Source organism: Galendromus occidentalis, unplaced genomic scaffold, assembly GCF_000255335.2.
Source record: "Galendromus occidentalis unplaced genomic scaffold, Mocc_1.1 scf7180000077512, whole genome shotgun sequence".
Classification (NCBI taxonomy): Eukaryota; Metazoa; Arthropoda; class Arachnida; order Mesostigmata; family Phytoseiidae; genus Galendromus; species Galendromus occidentalis.
In genome coordinates this window covers 1,395,886-1,414,630 of record NW_003805500.1, presented here as the reverse complement: position 1 = coordinate 1,414,630, position 18,745 = coordinate 1,395,886, and the positions used below count along the sequence as shown (strand labels likewise).

General features: G+C 51.8%; 1 protein-coding gene and 1 non-coding gene across 2 annotated transcripts in view; both read right to left on the bottom strand.

Annotated features, from left to right (window-relative positions):
* Nucleotides 1–6,582: 6,582 nt before the first annotated feature.
* TRNAE-UUC (transfer RNA glutamic acid (anticodon UUC)) lies at nucleotides 6,583–6,654 on the bottom strand. The gene has a single exon. It is a non-coding gene; the product is annotated as a tRNA-Glu (tRNA).
* Nucleotides 6,655–9,114: 2,460 nt separating this feature from the next.
* The window catches only part of LOC100899721 (serine/threonine-protein phosphatase alpha-2 isoform), a 40,904-nt gene continuing 31,273 nt past the window's right edge, over nucleotides 9,115–18,745 (bottom strand). The window contains exons 4-8 of the mRNA XM_029112516.1: nucleotides 18,089–18,177; nucleotides 12,646–12,804; nucleotides 10,845–10,987; nucleotides 9,343–9,447; nucleotides 9,115–9,156 (exon numbers count right to left, since the gene is read on the bottom strand). Of these exons, the coding sequence (XP_028968349.1) occupies nucleotides 9,115–9,156; nucleotides 9,343–9,447; nucleotides 10,845–10,987; nucleotides 12,646–12,804; nucleotides 18,089–18,177 (538 nt within the window). The remainder of the gene's footprint in view (nucleotides 9,157–9,342; nucleotides 9,448–10,844; nucleotides 10,988–12,645; nucleotides 12,805–18,088; nucleotides 18,178–18,745) is intronic.

Genomic DNA, 18,745 nt, shown 5'->3' with positions numbered 1-18,745 from the left:
AACGCCTGGAAGGGCGTAAACATGGATTATTTCACCCCACTCTGCTTTGATAGACCTCTCGCGCATAAATTCCGTGTTTCGACTGAAGTCTCTGGACATTGCAATCCTACTGCTCCGGAGATGAGCGTCTGATTTTCCTTCGGATGATATTGTGCGAAATGTTGAGAGGGGAGCGTGGACTGGGAGCCAATCGCAATCGATCAGGTCACTACGATGCTGGCAGAGAATCTGCGAGCTCGTCCACGAGGAGAGGCGACATCGGTCAACGGGGTGACCAGAGCTCCGAGGCGGTCCCGATAGGAGGGCCTCTCTGATTTCTCGTGTTCTATTTTCCAAGAGGCACCTACGCTACCTAGCGCTCCAACAAGTCCGAGTCGCCGTCGGACTCGGAAGGTCAGAGGGTTACTTTCAGTAAGAGTTCAAATTCTTTCCGCGAGAGGCACCTGTTGACCTTTCCATTCAATGCTAACAAGCATCCGGCAAGCACAGCTTGTCCTCGTCAATGTCAAGAGTGCGACATTACTCCCGTCGCTCCGTCTACCTGAGAGCATGATAGCCTCCGTACGTATTTTGTTGGGATCCCGAATCAACGGCATGACAGAGCGCTATGGATTCACTGAGTCGCGTCGCCGAAAGTCGTTTACCCGAGTGGAAACAGCCTCGCAGTCAGCCGGAGGAAGAGATTCACTTCGACATCGAAGTTCGCAATAGAGATTTTATAGTCGACTTGAGCCGGGCGAATAGGGCTCCCACTCGAATCCACACGGTGGAGTTGTCAGCTTCCGAACTCATCGTCCGCCTCCTATCTGCAGATCTTGCATATGGGGGGAGCATGCGAACATTTGGCTTCTAATTTGATTATACAATGACGGTGCATGAAACTTCGCTTGCAACCCCTACCTTGTACATCGTCGTAATGGGTTGCGTGGTGTTCACAGGATTAAGGATAGAGCTCTGGAACTAGAACGCACTCAGCGCCTACACTGCGCTGACCCGCCCACGGAAATCAAGAAGGGAAGTATCCGCCTGATGAGGAACATCCTTCGCCCATACCGACGCATAGGAGGATGCTTACATGCTTCCGATGATTGGCAGTCGAGCTGTCTGATTCGCTAGTTGAGAGAGTGTGCCGCAATTTTCGAGTATACCGGAGCTGGCGTCATCGAACAAGGTGGGGCATTGTCGAACAACATTGTGTGGGCTCTTCCTTGTTTCCGTCCAGACGTGAGCATTTCTGGAAGCTCTGGACCGCTGCTGATGTACGCGTGAGCTGGGTTCGGGGAGACGGGGCCTCGAGAAGGGACGGAGGGTGGAAGCGTTATCGCCTCAATTCTCGGGAAGCTAGAACACAGAATTGATTTGTGAAAATCTTGAGACTGTGTCAAATATCTTGAGTCGACGGACGGGATGAAGTCAATAATCCAGTCCCATAGAGCGAAGAAATCCCTCATAGCGTAGTATAATATCCATTGGGCAACGAGCATTGTGAACCCCCAGTCTATGGATATCGATCACCTAGGCTGCTTGCAAAAGCCCTGCCTACGAGAAGGCTGATCCATGAGGGGCCCGCGAGAGTCCACTACAAAAACTCGGTCACAGCGGACTCGTCTGCGCCCGGCTCCCTCATTACAGGGTCATCCGTATTATTGAAAACAGATTTGTTTACCGTATGGTAACCGTATCGGTTCGTAACGCCTGTACCACATTGCAAAAACACATGTGCATTTTCGACGTGAGCTTTCGAAAATAAGTCCGATACTCTCGAATTGCTTTTGTATGTCGTCTGTTATGAATGCTCGCCGCTGACAGAAGAGGAGCCGCCTCGTGAATTATGCAGCAAGCTCTCAGCCTGGCTCGTCGCGCGAGATGTTGTGAAGTTATTCCGCTCGAGCTTCTACACATAACAACTGCGATTCTCCGGCGGCGGCTCTGTTGGTCATAGAGCAGGCGGTCGCAGAGCCATCGGGACGCTTCGAGCTCCCACGTTGAGATCCTGAATCACACCATTTATTTCTACGACAACATTCTACGACAAAGAACTCCGCTCTGCGTTCTGGAGGGGATCAGATGATGACGCGCCTCCTGGGAGCTTATGCATAAGCATCGCAACAGGAAGAATTCCGGGAGGGGAGGGGGGAAGCCACCGAGACCCCTCACTGCGCGCCTCTGCTCCTCGCATGGAGTGTCCTCCATCGAACATACCAGTGCGGGCTCTCGTCCGACGTCGAACAAGGAACACATCCGATGAAGACTGTCCTCGGAGATCGGACCCTACAGAGCGAACATAAATGCCTGGGCCGCAGTCCTGAACCCGGATACGGCTACATACAGCTAATTCTCTGCTGTGTGCACACACACATCTTTCGTTTACCCGTTCTACGACCGGGGAATCAATTTGTGCTCGCATCCGACTCGCCAGGATGATATTCAGCTGCCGTATTAATAACATTGTTCGTTCCCCATACATTCGTTATTCCGCTCAAGCCCGGCCGCAAATACCCAGAACTGATGATCTTCAGCTGTCTGCACCAGCCGTCCAGATGGGGAACACCAGTCACGATGAGGCGGCACTCCCTATGCTGAAGAAAAACAGTCACGTCATGATTTCACCGCTCGGTCTGGCGTTGAGCCCAAGCATACATATTTGAGGCAGAACCTCATTTCCTGGTAGAGCTATTCAAAGAGCTGGTTCCGCCTCCTGATTTACGCATTAGCTGTGTCCTTGAGAGCTCGAAAGTCAGAGCTCCTTGCATCGGACCTGTCTGGCTTCTGTCTTTTAGTCAATGACCTCCTGTTCTTCTGTGAAAGAGGCAAGACAGCATCGATTGATCCGAGTCTAGTCGTTGCAGATAAGCGGTGGTCTGCTGCCGCGTACCCGAGAGAGAATTAATGGTCATTCCGATCGGGTCACCGACACCCAATTAAGCCGGCGCGGCGGATCCCTCTGCTGGAGGGTATCGAGAAGCCGGAGTGAAATTCAGGAGCATCCACCGAAGATCAGCTACGAGACCGCCGGATTTCGCTGATGAGCTGATATTCTGCAAAGGTGAGCTTCGCGATGGCTGTGCCAACACGCGAGAAAAGTCGCTGGAAGGATGAATGTATGTCTGTCCCCTCTCATAGACGCTACGAAACGACCCAGGGCTTAACGGAGGATTTCAAGATATTCGATTCCACCAAACTAGAGCCTTTCAGTCAGGCAGCAGCTCTGCTCAATTTTTATGAGTATTCTCCCACTCCCGATTCATCCCCCGATTCAATGCTTCCGGCGACGCAGCGCTGTTCTGGTGTCAAGTGTGACGAATATACCAGACATCGGACCTAGCCCCCGAACATCGGAGAGGGGAAGGGGAGGGGGTTGTTTGGAACCCCACTCAAGTGTTCTGGTCGGATCGGATCCCTTCGGTGAGGACGTCGGAGCGTTGAGACTCCAAAGTACGTCCAAGCACAATGTCTACTCATGAAAGTGGTGGGGAATGAAGGTGCGTAAATGAGAGAGATTCCGAGACAGCATTTTGTGTCTATCTCTGGCCAGACATACCCAGTCAGCCCCTGAACACACTGAATCCGGTCTGATCTTCGGGCGGATGAGTTGCCCGTAAGCTTTATCCCCCGACGAATGCCGCTCATTAGCTGTTTTGGTTCCGAGCCATGGCCGGATCGATAGGTCGACCGAGGCTATCTCGACGGAAGGCGGTGGAACTAAACTTAGACCAGGAATATGTATGTGATAGTCCCAACGGCGCAACGTCATGACCCGCAGGGAATTCTGAGGTAGCATACAAGTACTAAATCGCGTCGCGACGATATCCGGTGACATTCTTACACACCTATCACTACCCCGGTCTCGAATACACCACCCAAGCCGCCGACAGGTATGCTCCCGACGCTATTTAAAGCTAATGACCACGTCTAGCGCGTAGCATGCTTTGCCCCGTGAGTCGAACTTTCGGCGGCCGTTTCCGAAGGTCACAGACTCGTGACGAAGAGCGAGCTCGCTCTTTCGGAGACTCGTTCGTATTTTAATTCCTGATTTTGAAAATCGGTCTTCATGGTATAGTCCTGAGCGCTTGCATACCTTCCCAGCCGACCGGTCCGCTGAGCTATCAAGGTAGTATCGATCCCGATCCTTACTACCAAGAATGAGCTCCCGGAGAACTTATGGAATCGGTAACGATGTTGTTTATCGATACTTCGACCTTCACACGTAGATCGCGAGCTCAGAGGAACGTCCGAGCCGTATCCCTTGTCAGGTCGCTCGCTTTAGAGAACCCGCCAATTTTCCCATGATACTCTCTCTTAGAAATCGTCGTGGTGTTCAGGATTTTTTCCGATCAAGCATCAGAGACTCAGTTCTCCCGAGCTCGGAGAAATAGACCGAACGCCGAGTGGATACACAAGGGGAGATCCTCGGGATACACCCGCGGGGGTCGACGGCAAAACGGAGAGTCACATTATGGAACGGACGAATTTAGAGAGTTCCTTCGCTCTCCCGGCGTATATCCTTTACGTGATCTGTTTTCATCACTACATGCGGGTCAAAGAGAATTTCAATCCGCCGACTTGGATGAGGCCATCTGTCCGTCCGGTCGCGGAACAGCTACTCGGAGGCCTCGGTCATCGGCCGTCTCTCCGCGCCTCCGGCGGTCTCCAAGGTCATCTGTTGCCGACCCTCGATGGTAAGGAATGTTCAGGCACTGCGAAATTCGAATTAAAATCTAGAAGTTCGATGCCGAGTAATCGCATTCAGGGACCGGAGCTCATCTGCTGCAGGGTCTGCTTTTTTGCGCTTCGGAGAATCGCGAAGCCCACTAGCGTTTCCTAGAATCCGTAGGAAGTTAAAGCTTGCGATCTGCATTCGAGAACGAGCATTCCTGATCCCCATGCAAGAGCTTTGTACAGCGAAAAAGGACTGGAGCCCGCTGCTGAACTCTCGCACGAGAGTCCCCGGAAAAGGTCAATCGTCCGCTATTCCCGACATGTCGTTGCCAGTCGGGCCTGTCCATTTGTCGATGAGCTTTTCTTCCATTACAGGATCCGTGTATCCTATTCCGCGTGCTTGAATCATGGATCAGATCCGGTTGGAATCGCGTTCCGCACTCCCTTTCCTCCCCCGCAGCAGCTTTCCGCAGGAACTGCTCCGTTGAAATCGCAGCCCCACCAATGTGTATAGTAAAACTAACTCGATTTCGTGAGCGACAGCCAAGTCTATCGCTAGAGGATCTTGCATCCCGAAAAATAAGCATGCCCCGACTATTCGAGCTCAGAGCCGCGCTCCGATATTAGGAAGTTATAGCTCGCGATATTTCTTTACATAGTGTTTCACTGATGGAACAGTGCCACCAGAACCGTGCGTCTGATCGATTGTAATCGATAGAGCTCCCTGGAGAGAGCTCGTCGTTAAGTCAAAGGAGAGCGAGTCACACCTTCAGAGTCGAGCTGAGCTCTTCAAAGGTTTTCCGCGTGCCTCTCAAAGTGCAGGAGACGACGTCCCCCGAGTGCTTCCAACTCCGCTTGCATATCAACAGGCTTCAAAGGGCAAGATTGCCGAGACTGCGAGCGCGACGGCAGGCTCAAAGTTCCCGACGCTCGATCGCGGTTCGACTGCTCCTTTGCTCAGTCTGGAGGCTGCTGAACTCTGAGTTTGTTCTTATTCCTAGAAATCTATATCCCATCCGAGTCGAGCTCGATCCCTTGGAAAGGAGGGACTGCGCTCTTGGAAATCCACCATGATTTGGAATGCTTTTGCGGAGGTTATTACCTATGTATAGAACAAGCACACGTGACTCTTTTTGCAACCGTGACAGTGAGTTTCACCCCATTCGTGAGTCCTCCGACGACAGAATGATCGAGATCTTAAGTGCAGTCGTGACATCTTCTTTTTCATCCTTTAGAGAGCGACGCCGACGCGGTTCTTAATTCATCATCGTGCCTCATGAGCTCGATCGAATCGTCATCGCTTCGAGCACGTTCGAATCACATTCTTAAGGACAGAAAGGATATAAGTTCGTGCCTCGGATGAGCCGGAGCTGAGCTCTGTGAGCACAGCTCCGAATGATGCACTGCGAAGCTCTTCGGAAGCGCTCCGTGGGTTGAATCTCGTAGGGCCCTCGGAGGAAATAACTTACAGTGAGCCATTGCAGCTACCTTGACAGTTCTCATCGTCGTGATCCTTTGATCGAATAATTGACTCCAGGCGGGAAGTCTAACGGGGAAGAGCTAGAGCGACGTTTTCTGCATGGTATCCTGCGCCGATCAAGTATATGATTTTGAAGCTGAAATTCCCCCAATATTCCCGATCAATTTGAGGCAGACAGGTATCGAGAACGAGGATGGAAAATGGAGAATAGGGAATCTCGGGGGCTGCCTGGGCAGGCACTCCCATCATGCATCGAACGACTTGGTTTAGAGAGCCTCTCGGAAGCCGGTTCCATGATCCTTGATTTGACGCATTTCTACCTGGATCAGCATCCACGGTCCTTGACCCTACCCTATTTCTACACTCCAGCTTATGAGAGTCCGGCGAAATAGTAGTAATGATGTTGATTATAATTGATAATGGATCACGAATCAAGAAAAATATTCCGACGCCGGGAATTGAACCCGGGCCGCCTGGGTGAAAACCAGGAATCCTAGCCACTAGACCACGCCGGATGTTAGCACGGTGACGCGTCTTCCTTGCGTTAGTCTGGTCAATGAGCTTTCGCTCAAGGGTTCCGTCTCGGTCTGTGTTTTATTTGCTTCCAGCGATTGAATTGTAATCCATGAGTATTTATCATCCACCAGTCGCCGGCGAGGCTAGGATTCCTGGTATCATTCGATTTGTCCGTTGTCAAACTTTTCAAGGGTCGGCGCTTGAACGACTCACTGCAGAGGGATGAATCGACTTCGAGGGTTCATCTTTCGACGACTCTAAGGCGGCGCTCCCTGATCGATTTCTTCGTCTTCTCCTGAACGTGAGCTTCAGCATGCGAGCAGGTTCGAATCGATCAGTAGCCGATCGATAGCCCTTAAGCGAGCGCGAAAAAGTCAAGTCGTTCCAGTGACTTCCGTGAGGAGCCTTATCTATCTTCGGAAACGGTGCAGGAGCCCGTTCTCAGGAACCTTGCCGCCAATTATCGGAGCTGATTCAAGGAATAACACTGAATTCCAGGCATCCCAGAGGAGGATCGAACATCTGACAGAAGAAAACGAGACGTGGATTCGATCCCGATAGCGATGCGCACATGACAGCTCGAACGAACTTGATCGGGCTGCCGCGAGCAGTATAAGGGGAACCTCCTCAGGAAAGATGCAATCTAACCCACAATGAGACTAGGATCACAGTGTTGAATATCGTTGAGATCGAACATAGACTCCATCCATTTTGAATCTTAAACTGAACTGATAAGAAATACTGTGTCCAGCGGTGTAAGAAGTGTTCATCTTGAATCGAGGAACAATACCGTTCTAAGTCCATCGATCATGCCGAGATAATTAGGGTCGGATTTTCGTCGGATGCCGAGTATAATAGGCACTCTCACGATCCGAGTGAGTGGCGCGGCGTGAGCTCTGATCGCTCTTTCTCCCTTCAACGCTTGATGAATGTACGCTCAACACATATTGGAGGAGAAGGATCAAGATTCAATGATTCCACGTGTTCCAGGAAAACAACTCGAGATGCTTGGACGAACCTCGAGACACTTTGTGCACTGCGAGGCTCCCGTGTTCCCCGGTAGAGGATTTTTGAGCTCATCGAAAGCCGCCGTCCTCAAAACACGAGAACAGGCCTCATGAGCGGCTGAGAGCTTTCGAAGTGATCTGAGATCACCAAAAGCCGGCTTTTCGACCGGCTCCGACCAGCCGTTCGCTGACCATCTTCCCACGATTGGGGGGTTCAAGGGGGCAGTGTTAGGGCACCGTTTCTCAAGAGCAGGCAAGTGTCCCATCGGTGGGTCAAGGCGATTTCCTAGGGGGTCTCGGGACTTCCGGGTACTTCCGTACTATCGATTCAAGGCTCATAGCGAAATGCTTCGAAAGCAGAATTTGTACAGGAAGATGACCTTAGCCAATGATTTTCGCATAGAGTGATTCTGCCAGACCTTTTTTCTCGTCAACGTCATTTTGCTCTCTCTGAGTGAGATGCCCGCTCCCTCCAATATTCTCTGTGTGCTGTTGGGCCCCGGACAGCTGCCGTACTCCGGATGTGGGTCACCGGAGAAAAACTCCTGGGGCACACTGGGTTAGGATCCTTGTCTTTGGAGGGAACGAATTTTCGATGGGAATTGGGAGCCCGTGAAGATCGGTGGGGATCAATCAAGAATCGGAATCCGTTGAAATTATAAATTATAACTGTTTATTGACATACCGTCTTCGCTAAACACTGGTCAACGCTGGACTATAATAAGTTCTGTGAAGTCTGGATACAATACAATCCGAGAAGGTATTTACACGGAATTCCCCCCGAGGGATACTTTCCTAACGGTTTTCCAGTTGCTTTCTCGAACAACTCGCCAGGCGTAGGGTCTCTCCCAGCTTGCCAGACGAACAATGCGGGAAACTCTCGCTCTTAGTCAAGCTGAGGTGACCTCCCGCAGTTTGACGAGCCGAACGCCCGAAGGTCTCCGATTTCCCTTCGAAAGCTCTCGAGTCTTCGCTAGGGCCCACGGATACTCTCGGTAGAAAAAGAGAACGTGTGGTGAGCTACACTCGACTTCAATTCATACTAGAAATTCGCTAAATAGAAAGTTTCTCTAGTTTCACCCTCAGGTTTTAATCCCACCGGAGGTCACGTGGTTCGTCCCGATTTATTCCCTGTGGCCTTCTCTACCCGGAATCGTCTGCGACTTCGCTCCTCCGCCTGCGCTCGCTCCTCGATCCTTTCTCCGATCTGCATTTGAATTTCAATGTCAGCACGTCACTGCGGAAGGCTGAATCTTTGCTGGAAACTTAGTTACTGAAAGAACTTCAGACTGCCTCCTCGCACGTCCGCCTGATAGTGAATGAGTGTGGGGACGACTCTTCAACGGTTTGTATTCTGGATCCACAGAATCGAGTTGCCTATCCTGCAACCGTTGCGGACTGATGCGGGGAATACGAAAGACGAAATTTCCGCAGAGACTGCTCGGATGTGGATCATCTGCGACCTTTCACGTGAACCACTTTCGGTTTGAGGGGCTGCAAAGAAAGTAGGTATTCGAGTGTGCTTATCGGGACTATGACCCATGGTTTCAGGAGGATCCAAGGACAAGAATCCGGTATGATGTCCTGCGATGTCTAATGGAAATCCCAGGCTCAATCCCGAAGTCTCAATTGATTAGGGGTGCAATCCCTACTGGTACCACTTTGTCCGAAGCTACTTACCGGGAGAATGCTGAACCAGCAAGTGAGATCTTCTGACACGCAGAGGACGGCTCCGGCATTATCGAACTCCCCGCAGTAGTTGGGCGCGGAAAATATCGTCACCAGCTAGAAGCGAAAGAAAATTCGGTGTCGGCAATCAGGAAGCCCCGTGAGCCTTCAATAGACCGGCGATTCTTGCTTGCGTGGACGTCATGGCCCACTGGTATACATATTCCATGATTTATTTGAATCGCACTCCTACGGAATGCGGGTCGAATGCATAGACTGTATCGGCTCGATTCGATCGGAGAGCGGAACTCAGCTGGCCATTTAGGGAAGCGGCTCGAGAGCGATCCTTGGATCCTTCCATCGAGATGGGAAATCATTATAGTTCATCTATACTCCTCTGCGAAGCCACAGGCCAGGTTCCCGAAACGCAAAAGGAAACGACCGACCTTTAAGAAAAATCGAAAATCGCTCCGGGGAAGCAAGGAGAGGCTTTGATCTCCGAACGGACAACAGGAGATCGCGCGTTCGGTCAGGACCGTCTGCTACGCCCCGTCCCCGCGAGAATCCGACTCGATGCGTCAATAAAATTCTGCGATGGATTCCAAGAGTTTTTACTAAGCTTCTCCGTCGTTCACCATTTGCGGACGATTCGGGCAGAAACAGAAATCCTAAGACAGCAGACTAACAGCGTCTTGCTAAGTTACGATACCGGTCGGGAACAAATTATCCATTTAGTTCGTCTTAGCTCCGGACGAAAATCACTTGCCGGCAAGATGCTGAGTCGGAGAAATCCTCCGAACGATTCGAGGAGGGAGTCTCGGCGAGTCGCTATCGTCGAGCCGAGCTCTAATTGAGGTACAGAAAAGTTTCTATTGACATTAAGTGGAAAACGCACACCGAAGCTGTTTCGCCGCTAAGATTAGCACCGTAAGGCGCCCGCGGCGGCGACGAGCTGCGGCTTCACAGCATTCGGGCACATCGACGTAGGAGAAACACCTCTGAGTAAGTGCGAGAAACGGATGGAGTTCTCTTTCAATTAAAACAATCGGGTAGAAATCACGGACGCTCCCTCTCGGGGATAGCTGCCTGCGCGATCACGCGAGATGAGCGCCGATTATCTGCGCGGACGTTTCTCGGACGCAAACGGAAATTTCGGTGGCCTCGAGATACTCTCAGGCCTCAGGGTTCGCTTCTCAGAAACCAGCTCGGGGCGAGGCCCCTCAGCTCCGACTCGACATCCGAGACAAGGAATTCGGAATGCGATTCCTCAATCAATATTTTGAGCGTCGACCGTAACCTCTGGAGGAGAACTTCATTATAATCCAAACATTCCGGGACCGATCGTGAGCGCCGATCGCGACCATAAAGAGCGCAAGGTGTCAACCGCAGCTCATCCAATCAAGACAGCGAGCGGATCGAGTACTGGTATTAGCGATTGAACGGTCGAGTGAACAGGCGATCAGGGCGAATTGTCTCTCAGGCGTCGCGGGATCCGGCTCCCGGATTTATCTCACCTGTCGTTTTTGGAAGAACTGGTATCCGTCCTCGACAACTTGATGAGCTCTTACGATGAGACTGCAATTGTGTTTCTCCAGGAAAGTGCGAACGACCTCGCCTCCGAACGTAAACGACACTCCGCGATCGTTCTGACCCCAGCCTGGAAACACCGAACGAAAAAGCAATTGCTGTTATCGGTGGAATGCTCGTTCTCTCCGAATCGATCTGACCGAGCGGGCTATCGGACTTTTTACACATGTGGGTACTCAACCTGCGATTTTTTATTCCTCGCGAAATCGGAACGCTTTCGACTATGTTCCCGTTCGTGAAAGGGGAATGGAGAACTTAGCCAACGGGTCTCGCCGAATCAAATGAGCGGCCGACCGACATTGACCGTGAAGCGGGACGAAACGATCCCGGTAAAGCGAAAAAACCGTTCGTGGATTCCATGGAGGCTGTGCACGGCCTACGCGGACGGAGCGCTCAAGCGGAAGTGTGTTACGAGATCTAATGATTCATTCTGTAGAACACACGATCCGTGAGCGGCTGAAGAGACGATTGAGGTCACGTCACGTTTTGCTCATTCGTGTGTCATTCCGTCCCCTGCTTGAGCCCTTGTTCGTCGACCCCGCTGCTGGACGAGATCGCTCCCGCCAAGGACCGCGGGCAGACGACAGCAGATTGTAGTGGAGGGAACTTCAGCGAGTCCGAGGGCGATGGGGTCCGTCGCTCGTTTCCGTGCTCGTTCGTCCTTTCGGTCGGAATGGACCTCGGAACATCGGTGCGTGAATGATACCGGCAGAGGGCCGTCGGGCTTTTAGTCGAGACTTCAATCAGACAGCCTAAGTATCATCGACGAGTCGACCGTTGAGATTCCCGTTCGAGATCCCCTTGCCGATCGTTCCAGACGAGTCGATGGAGTGCTTTTATTGCCATGCGGCGTTTCTCCATCCCGTGGCTTCGAAGAACCAGCCGGGAACCAATCCGACTCCGATATATTTGACAAAGCAAATTCAAGTCGGGGGAACGTGCTTGGAGTCGACTCGCGACCATCCTCGACGCAAATCCTTGGCGGGAACCTTGTTTTCCAAGGATAAGTCCCGAGGTATTCGTGAGACAGGGAAGTTATCCGCCACTAGAGAACTAGGTCCTCTAGAATAAGAACGCGGTTTTCCTTATAGAGAGTTGCGACGGGAATCCACTTAACGCTGACGCTATATATAAAATCAAGTCCCTGAACCTCAGTGTAGTATTCATCGAAGTACCCGACTCTGTCCGGGGTCCCACGGAGAGCTCTCGAGAAATAGGGTCTCAACTCGATACGCGGTAGACCGCCGCGCTCGGCAGAGCTCGACATCGCTTTGTGAGCTCGCGCGAAGAGCTCAAACTCACTCGCGATAATGTCTCGTAATCTGGAGAAGCCCTTGGCGGATAATATTCGCCCGGTCAGTCGTAGCGGACCTCCTGCTTTGGAAGTTCATACGATCTCTGTGCGCTCGTGGAGATGCGCGGTGAGATTTCTATCCGGATAGGAACTCACACAACGACGCGGCATAGGTGAATCATGCATCATAATCTGTAGCATCATGCAGAGCAATTGTATCTATTCATCTCGATCGTTCCCATCGTCGAGCTGAGCTTCTTCGAGACTTGTGCGACCTATGAGCTTGGATCTCGATGCTGACCGACATTTGCTACCAGCTTCCAAGACGGGGTTGGAACTTGAACCTGTCGCCGCGCCGTGATACTGTGACGAGTCTCATGACGACTCGAGAGGACTAAGGTAAAGCGAGCTGATCAAGAAGTTGAGAGACTTACCGATCACGTCGTCGTCCGGATCCGACCAGAGAATGTCGCATAGCAGCCCATGGTTAGGAATGTCTATTGGTCGAGGTATATCCCGTAATTGGTTCAGGTTCTCGAGTTCTGGTGACAGTCCTCCGTGCATGCAGATGATGGTGTTTTCTACCAGAGCAGCTGAAATGAGTAAAGGTTCCATTTTAACTTTCAGAAAGGTTTTTTCTGTCAAGCGAAAGATTTTCTGCTCATGTCTAATCATGGATTCTGCTCTCCGGAATAAAAGGAATGTTCATGCGTCACTTGGTATTCTCGAAATTAGATCCTCGTTGGCGACCTGGGCTACGGGAATAGAAGCAATCGCGCATCATACTTCAACGGAGTACTCTGGGAGACAATTTTCGCTCCCGATTTATGGGAACCCGTGGCTCTGGCATCTATTGATTCTATTTTCGGTCGCTCGTCACTGTCCGCCTCTGTCGGCAGACAGCTGCCGAGCCCACTGCTGCGCACGAGTGGCACAGGACTGGGTCAGCATAGCGTGGTGTCTCCCGGAAAGATTCGATGCCTGGGACCCACTGCTGGTCAACATCAAAAACGAGGTCTTACCCCGGATCGTGATCAAGGAACGATGATCCCTCAACGATCCGACTCCAACCTCTGTTGGCGAACGTCCATGCTCAGCCCAAGTGCCGGGCAAGAGTCACGAGTTGAGGAACTGTACCAAGAATTTCGATCGCAACTCGCGACCGCCATGCCTTTCCCATGAAGTTATCCTCATTATCCATTCAGTATCCTGTACGATAAGACACGGAGAGGAGGCCTCCATCGTTCCCTTTCACTGTTCGCGAAGGAGGCGTTCTCGGTGAAAACAACAATGATGAGGTCATGCGGGAGAAGAGGAACATCGAGAAATGGGATACGTTCTGGAGCTAGTTTCATTAACTCAGCCCGGAGAGGGGCAACATCATGACAGGGAGAGATCTCGGACGGGGAGATTATCTCATTGACTGCGGCATACTCTGCTACGATAATGATGGGACGAATGCTCCTCCGAGAGCATCGGCCGGGATTTCGCTGGACTGGAGCGAGGGACCGAAACGAAAAGACGGAGCAGCAACAAAACGAGCCGAACAACATACAGCTGTTGGTACCTCTATCCTGCCGGCTCGCTCCTCCAGCTTGAGTCGGCCTAGCCATCGCATCGTTTGGCTCTCACAGGAACGTCTCCATCTTCCTATCTGGTCCCTCGGAACTCTCCAACGCTCTATCGTCAGCCAAGCTGAGGATCCCTCCCTGTTCGCCTTGTGCTCGTTGAGCGGTGAAACGTCACTCTTCCGTAGATCAAGCAGTCATTCGAGAACCACGTCATTCAACCATTAATTCCATCCCTGATTGAAATCTCGGTCGTACTTGGTAAGCTTGATGCTTCACATCACGTCTCCACGGATTTGAGGTGTTTCCCATTCACACAAACCGTGAGGAGAAGTTTCGAGCATGGGCCTGACTCAACAGGCCGAAGCTGAAACAATTCCTGAGAGACTTCCCCACGAACAGACGCCACGGAGGGCAGATCTAAAAGAAGTCGGCTGCCGGTATCGATCGAGCGATTTCGCTCCTCGAGCAACGTGAGCGTGGCGGCGCGAAGCTGCATGAGTCAAGGAGCTGCTTAGACCTCACGGTCCGCTGGCGGTCATCTCGCCGAAGGTGCAAGTAATGTATTCAATGAAAGTTTCAAATTGGGCCCACGATTATATACATATGGTTAATTGATTGCTCTCTCTCCGGAACAATAGTCTCACCCCTTATACATCGCTCACAGGGGGATCGATCTTAATTATTGGAGACCGTGCAGTCGAGATCGACAACTTCTTCGATGAAGAAGATGATGACGACGTCGTCTACGTGGGCTGGGACTCCACCCAATAATTGGCCGAAGGTTCAGTCGCTATTCAGATATTAGCCGAGATAGAACCCGGCGAGCTAATAGAGATACACGCAAATGCATCAACCGAAATATCCTCTCGGAGACTCAGAATATGATAGGAGCCCGGTTATGATGTCGTGGGTCGTCAAACTTGCCGAGGATGGATCTTTTTGAGGATTCTAAGGGGAACCATCTCCGTAGCATTCGACGGGAAAAGCAGCGGACAACAAACAGATAACTCGATCGCTGGTGCCCGTGCGAGGCGGTCGTTCCCGGTCGATACCTTCGCGTGGAGAACAGACCTCAGAATAGATCAGTGCTCATCGTGGGGACAAGCGGTGTGATGCGTCCCGATCGATCGAACACCTTCAGAGGTGCGTGGAAAATTGGTCTGTGCTCAATTGAATAAAAAAAAAGAAGTGTTTTTCTCTTCGGTATATACGGGATGCACTGACTGCGAGTCCATCACCCCGAAGAGTTAGGCAGATCTCACAACCTCCGGGCTTCGAGGTGGTCGACCGAGAGATCGATGGCAGATGAGACGTCCGCCCGATGGGTTCGATCCTCCACCGGGTTAATCGACTCACTCTACAAGCTTGGAAGTGTGCCTACTTTTTTGAACTTTAACTATGAAGGACCATGTTTCATTCAGTTAGGTAATCGACCTACTATTAGGACAAAGTCAACGAGCCCGTTATTAGCGCTTATGAATTATTCAAACGCCTCCCCACTGCAAGGCGCAGGTTGCCGGAAGCGGTTCTCAATCGTTGCTTCGGTCATTTACCACCCCAGCGCCGTCGTCAAAAAGAGCTTCACTCATCGTGGCGATCATAACGACGAATTGAATTCCATGGGTTCAATGAGTTCAAAGCTCGAAGATGTGAACGATACGGAGTAGCGAGCCGATCGACTCAAAGAAAATTCGTAGAAATCTCGCAGCCTTGGCACAACAGCTGACAGTCGATTCCGTGCTCTGTCTCCGGAAACTCGGACCGAGATGTTTCGCTTCGTCTTTCGTGCCCGGACTTGTCGGGTCCGATTTCGCCAGCCAACACAGAACTCTACAGGAGGTGCCGGGAAACCGAACTACCCTCAGCCAATGGCTGTAATGGGGAATTCGTCGCGCTGAGCGACCGGACGGGCGAGCGAGATGACGGGCGGATGAATAACATTAATCGGGCGGCTACAGAGCACCGTCGTATTTATAGCTCATCTCGGCTTACCGAGGGCAAGGCATTCGTGTCGTACGACACTGTTCCACTTCATGCGCGAGCCCCGTGCTGCGACGGAGCCGTGTCCCGTCGAACGCGACGGAAGTCCTTGTTGTTGACGAATTCGAACGACCGACGACGGACGAAGTTGCGACCGTTGTCCCTCTACCGACTCGGACCCGCGGGACAGGATTCTATCTTCTGCGTTCGACTCGATGAAACCTCATCCTTGGACTCGCTCAGTCGATCAGGCAGCCAGCTGGCCGCCCGATTTCGATCGAGTGGGCAGAGTATCTGAACCTACCGAGAGGCCGGTCGGCCGACAAACCGTCGAAGCAAAGGTCAGCGCGTTCCGAGACCCCATCGAAGGCTGGAGAGAATGGCATCGACGCATAGGGCAGCTCTGACCTTGAGAGTCTCGCTCCGGCTCCATTCCATCGCCAGTGGACGAGGTCCATAGGTTCTGAACCCCCAGTCATTTTGACTGCGGGGTTTGAGGAAGGGAATAAACCCGGAGCGTCGGTGGCACCCGCTGGAGAAGCTCACAGTCAGGTCGAAAGTTCGAGCGAACTATTATGCGGAGAGGACTCTCAATTCGCTGAAATGGCGCATCCTGAGTCGGTACGCCTACCATTTAACCTGCTGAACTTCTCTTCACTACAAGTCTCGTTCATCCAATTTCATCCTTGTCTGCCCCTCGCAAGGAGCTCAGTGCTCAATCAGGGAGTTCCGTGCGGACGGCTCCCGGCCCGGATAGATTAAACTTTTCGGGGCTCGTCGGACGACTCTTGGAGTGAACTATGAATATCCATGCCATGCTGTGGCACCTGACATTTAAGAGAAGCATATGTCGAGGGAAATGTGAATATTCCGGCGAGCCCGTCTATAGAGATGTCTTCCGAGGAAACGCTCCGCGCTGGTATGTTCCTCTCAAAGGAATACATAGGTACTGGATGAGAAGCGCCACCCTCCACCAAGGAATCCGGCGTCGCGACTCCGTCGTAGAAAATTGATTATCTTGCCGACGGAAAGGTTTCCCATATCGAAGAAATCCTTTCAAGAGAATCGCACTCCGATCTGAGACGGTTCACACCAAAGGAGAGATCACGTCTGCCAAAACAACTATACATAGGGGGACCGCTCGCTTCGGGAAAGTTCGGATACCAACGATATTGACCCCTCCCAATCAACTAAATCTAAATCATCCACATTCCCAGATTCAGAGCTCACTTCAAATGCCATTCGTACTTTCCGATAAATATTTCTCAAACGAGGTCGTTCAAATGATTCTTGAAGGCACGTGGCGGACTGACGGAATGGACGAGCGCGGATCGTGGCCTCGAGATCGTTCTCCCCTCATTCGCCGCATAAATACAGAATCTGTTCGTGATTTTCTTCCGTATCGATATATCCAGCATGTGTTCATAACTCGATCGAGCCCCGATAGTTGTAACCAACGGATCGTGGGCCCATGATTCGGCTAGGTCTGAGGAAGGTAATAATTGCATCGGAGAAGCTGCCAGTCGTGAGAAGAGAAGACTGTACGAAGAACGCCGCAGCCATGTAGCTTGAGAAAGGGCTCATGTTCGAGCTAGTGTTTTCGTCGAGGATCCTGTCGGAGCTCCTGGGAGGCTCTGTTAGGGATCACGCGAGGTTTGCTGTCAGAAATGCCATCAGAGTCTCTGACAGAGAGGCTCGACACCGCTCGTAGGCAGACCAGTCTCCTGCTTGTCCGGAAAAGCTAGGTCTTTGGAATCCATTCTCGGAAGTCGAACGTCTCTGGTGGCACATGATGCGTTGGAGACGGTCAATCATAGGGGAAAAGTTCAGTCCTCGAGAGCTGTGGCTTGCGGCAGGCCTCAAACGAATCAAGCGACTTCCGCTACATCTCCAGCCGAGCAAGAATACATGGAGAAGAGTGGGTTTCCACAGGGAAAAAATCATGGGGAAAATCTTGTAGGATAATCTAGCTGGGAAATCTCTTCGACGAATGAGGCCCATCGTCGATCATGTAAATGTACAGAGGACGATGAGTTGATGCTTTGGAATTCCCTCTTTCCCTCTCGGGAAATCGATGGTAACGGTGTGACGTAAGGAAGTCGCAGACGAACTCTCTTGGGAGCTTGGCATCGAAATTTACGGCGATCCGTTCCGCAAGTCGTTCCCGCAGGGATCACAATCCTCTATAAAGAGCTGTGAGCTAGAGCACGGGGGAGCCTACGCATTCTGGAGAGGGAATTTCGAAGGGATTGTCGCCCACGAAGTATCGATGTCGATCGTCGTATAGGATTCTCTGATTTTTCTCCTTGAATAAAAAGTCACTTACCGACCGGTAAACAGTTGAAACAGTCGATGAAAACTTTCCATAATTTGATGCTATACCGTCGCTTGCACTCCTCGTAGAACCCGTAAACCCTGCGGGAGGAGAACAGAGAATTAGGCTCGATTGTAATGGATTCCGGCTTCGAAATTCAGGCCTCACGCTGTGGCTCGGAGCCGCCGCCCGACCGATAAAAGAAAGCGAAGACAAATGCTTGGGCCCCTAATTCAGAGCGGGGGAGACCGAGTCGGGGAATGAGAGAAGAGTGCGTTGGATGGCGGCTCATTGGGAATCTGCTCATGCTCGACTCGAGTAGTCGTTCCTCCACTCCAGAGGGGATCAATTGTTTCCGTAACCTCTGGTCAATGAATGACTTCCAAAATCACTCAGTCGAGCAGAAAGTTTGTAGCTAGTGGATCGTGAGCGTAGGAGCCGCTAGAAAATGCGCTCAGCGCGGAACTTTCCTATTCCGCTCGATGGACTCGATACACTACCTATTCGGGCCGCACTCGCGCCGGATGGCGCGCACTGGAGCCGGGTAAACGCTCCGAAGTACTCTGACCCCTTGTTCCTGATCCGCATAGCTCAGTGAGCTCCACCGCGCGCCTCCGGAGCGAAAACAAGCAAGTGCCCATAAGTTTATCTTCCCGTAGGGGAGGAATG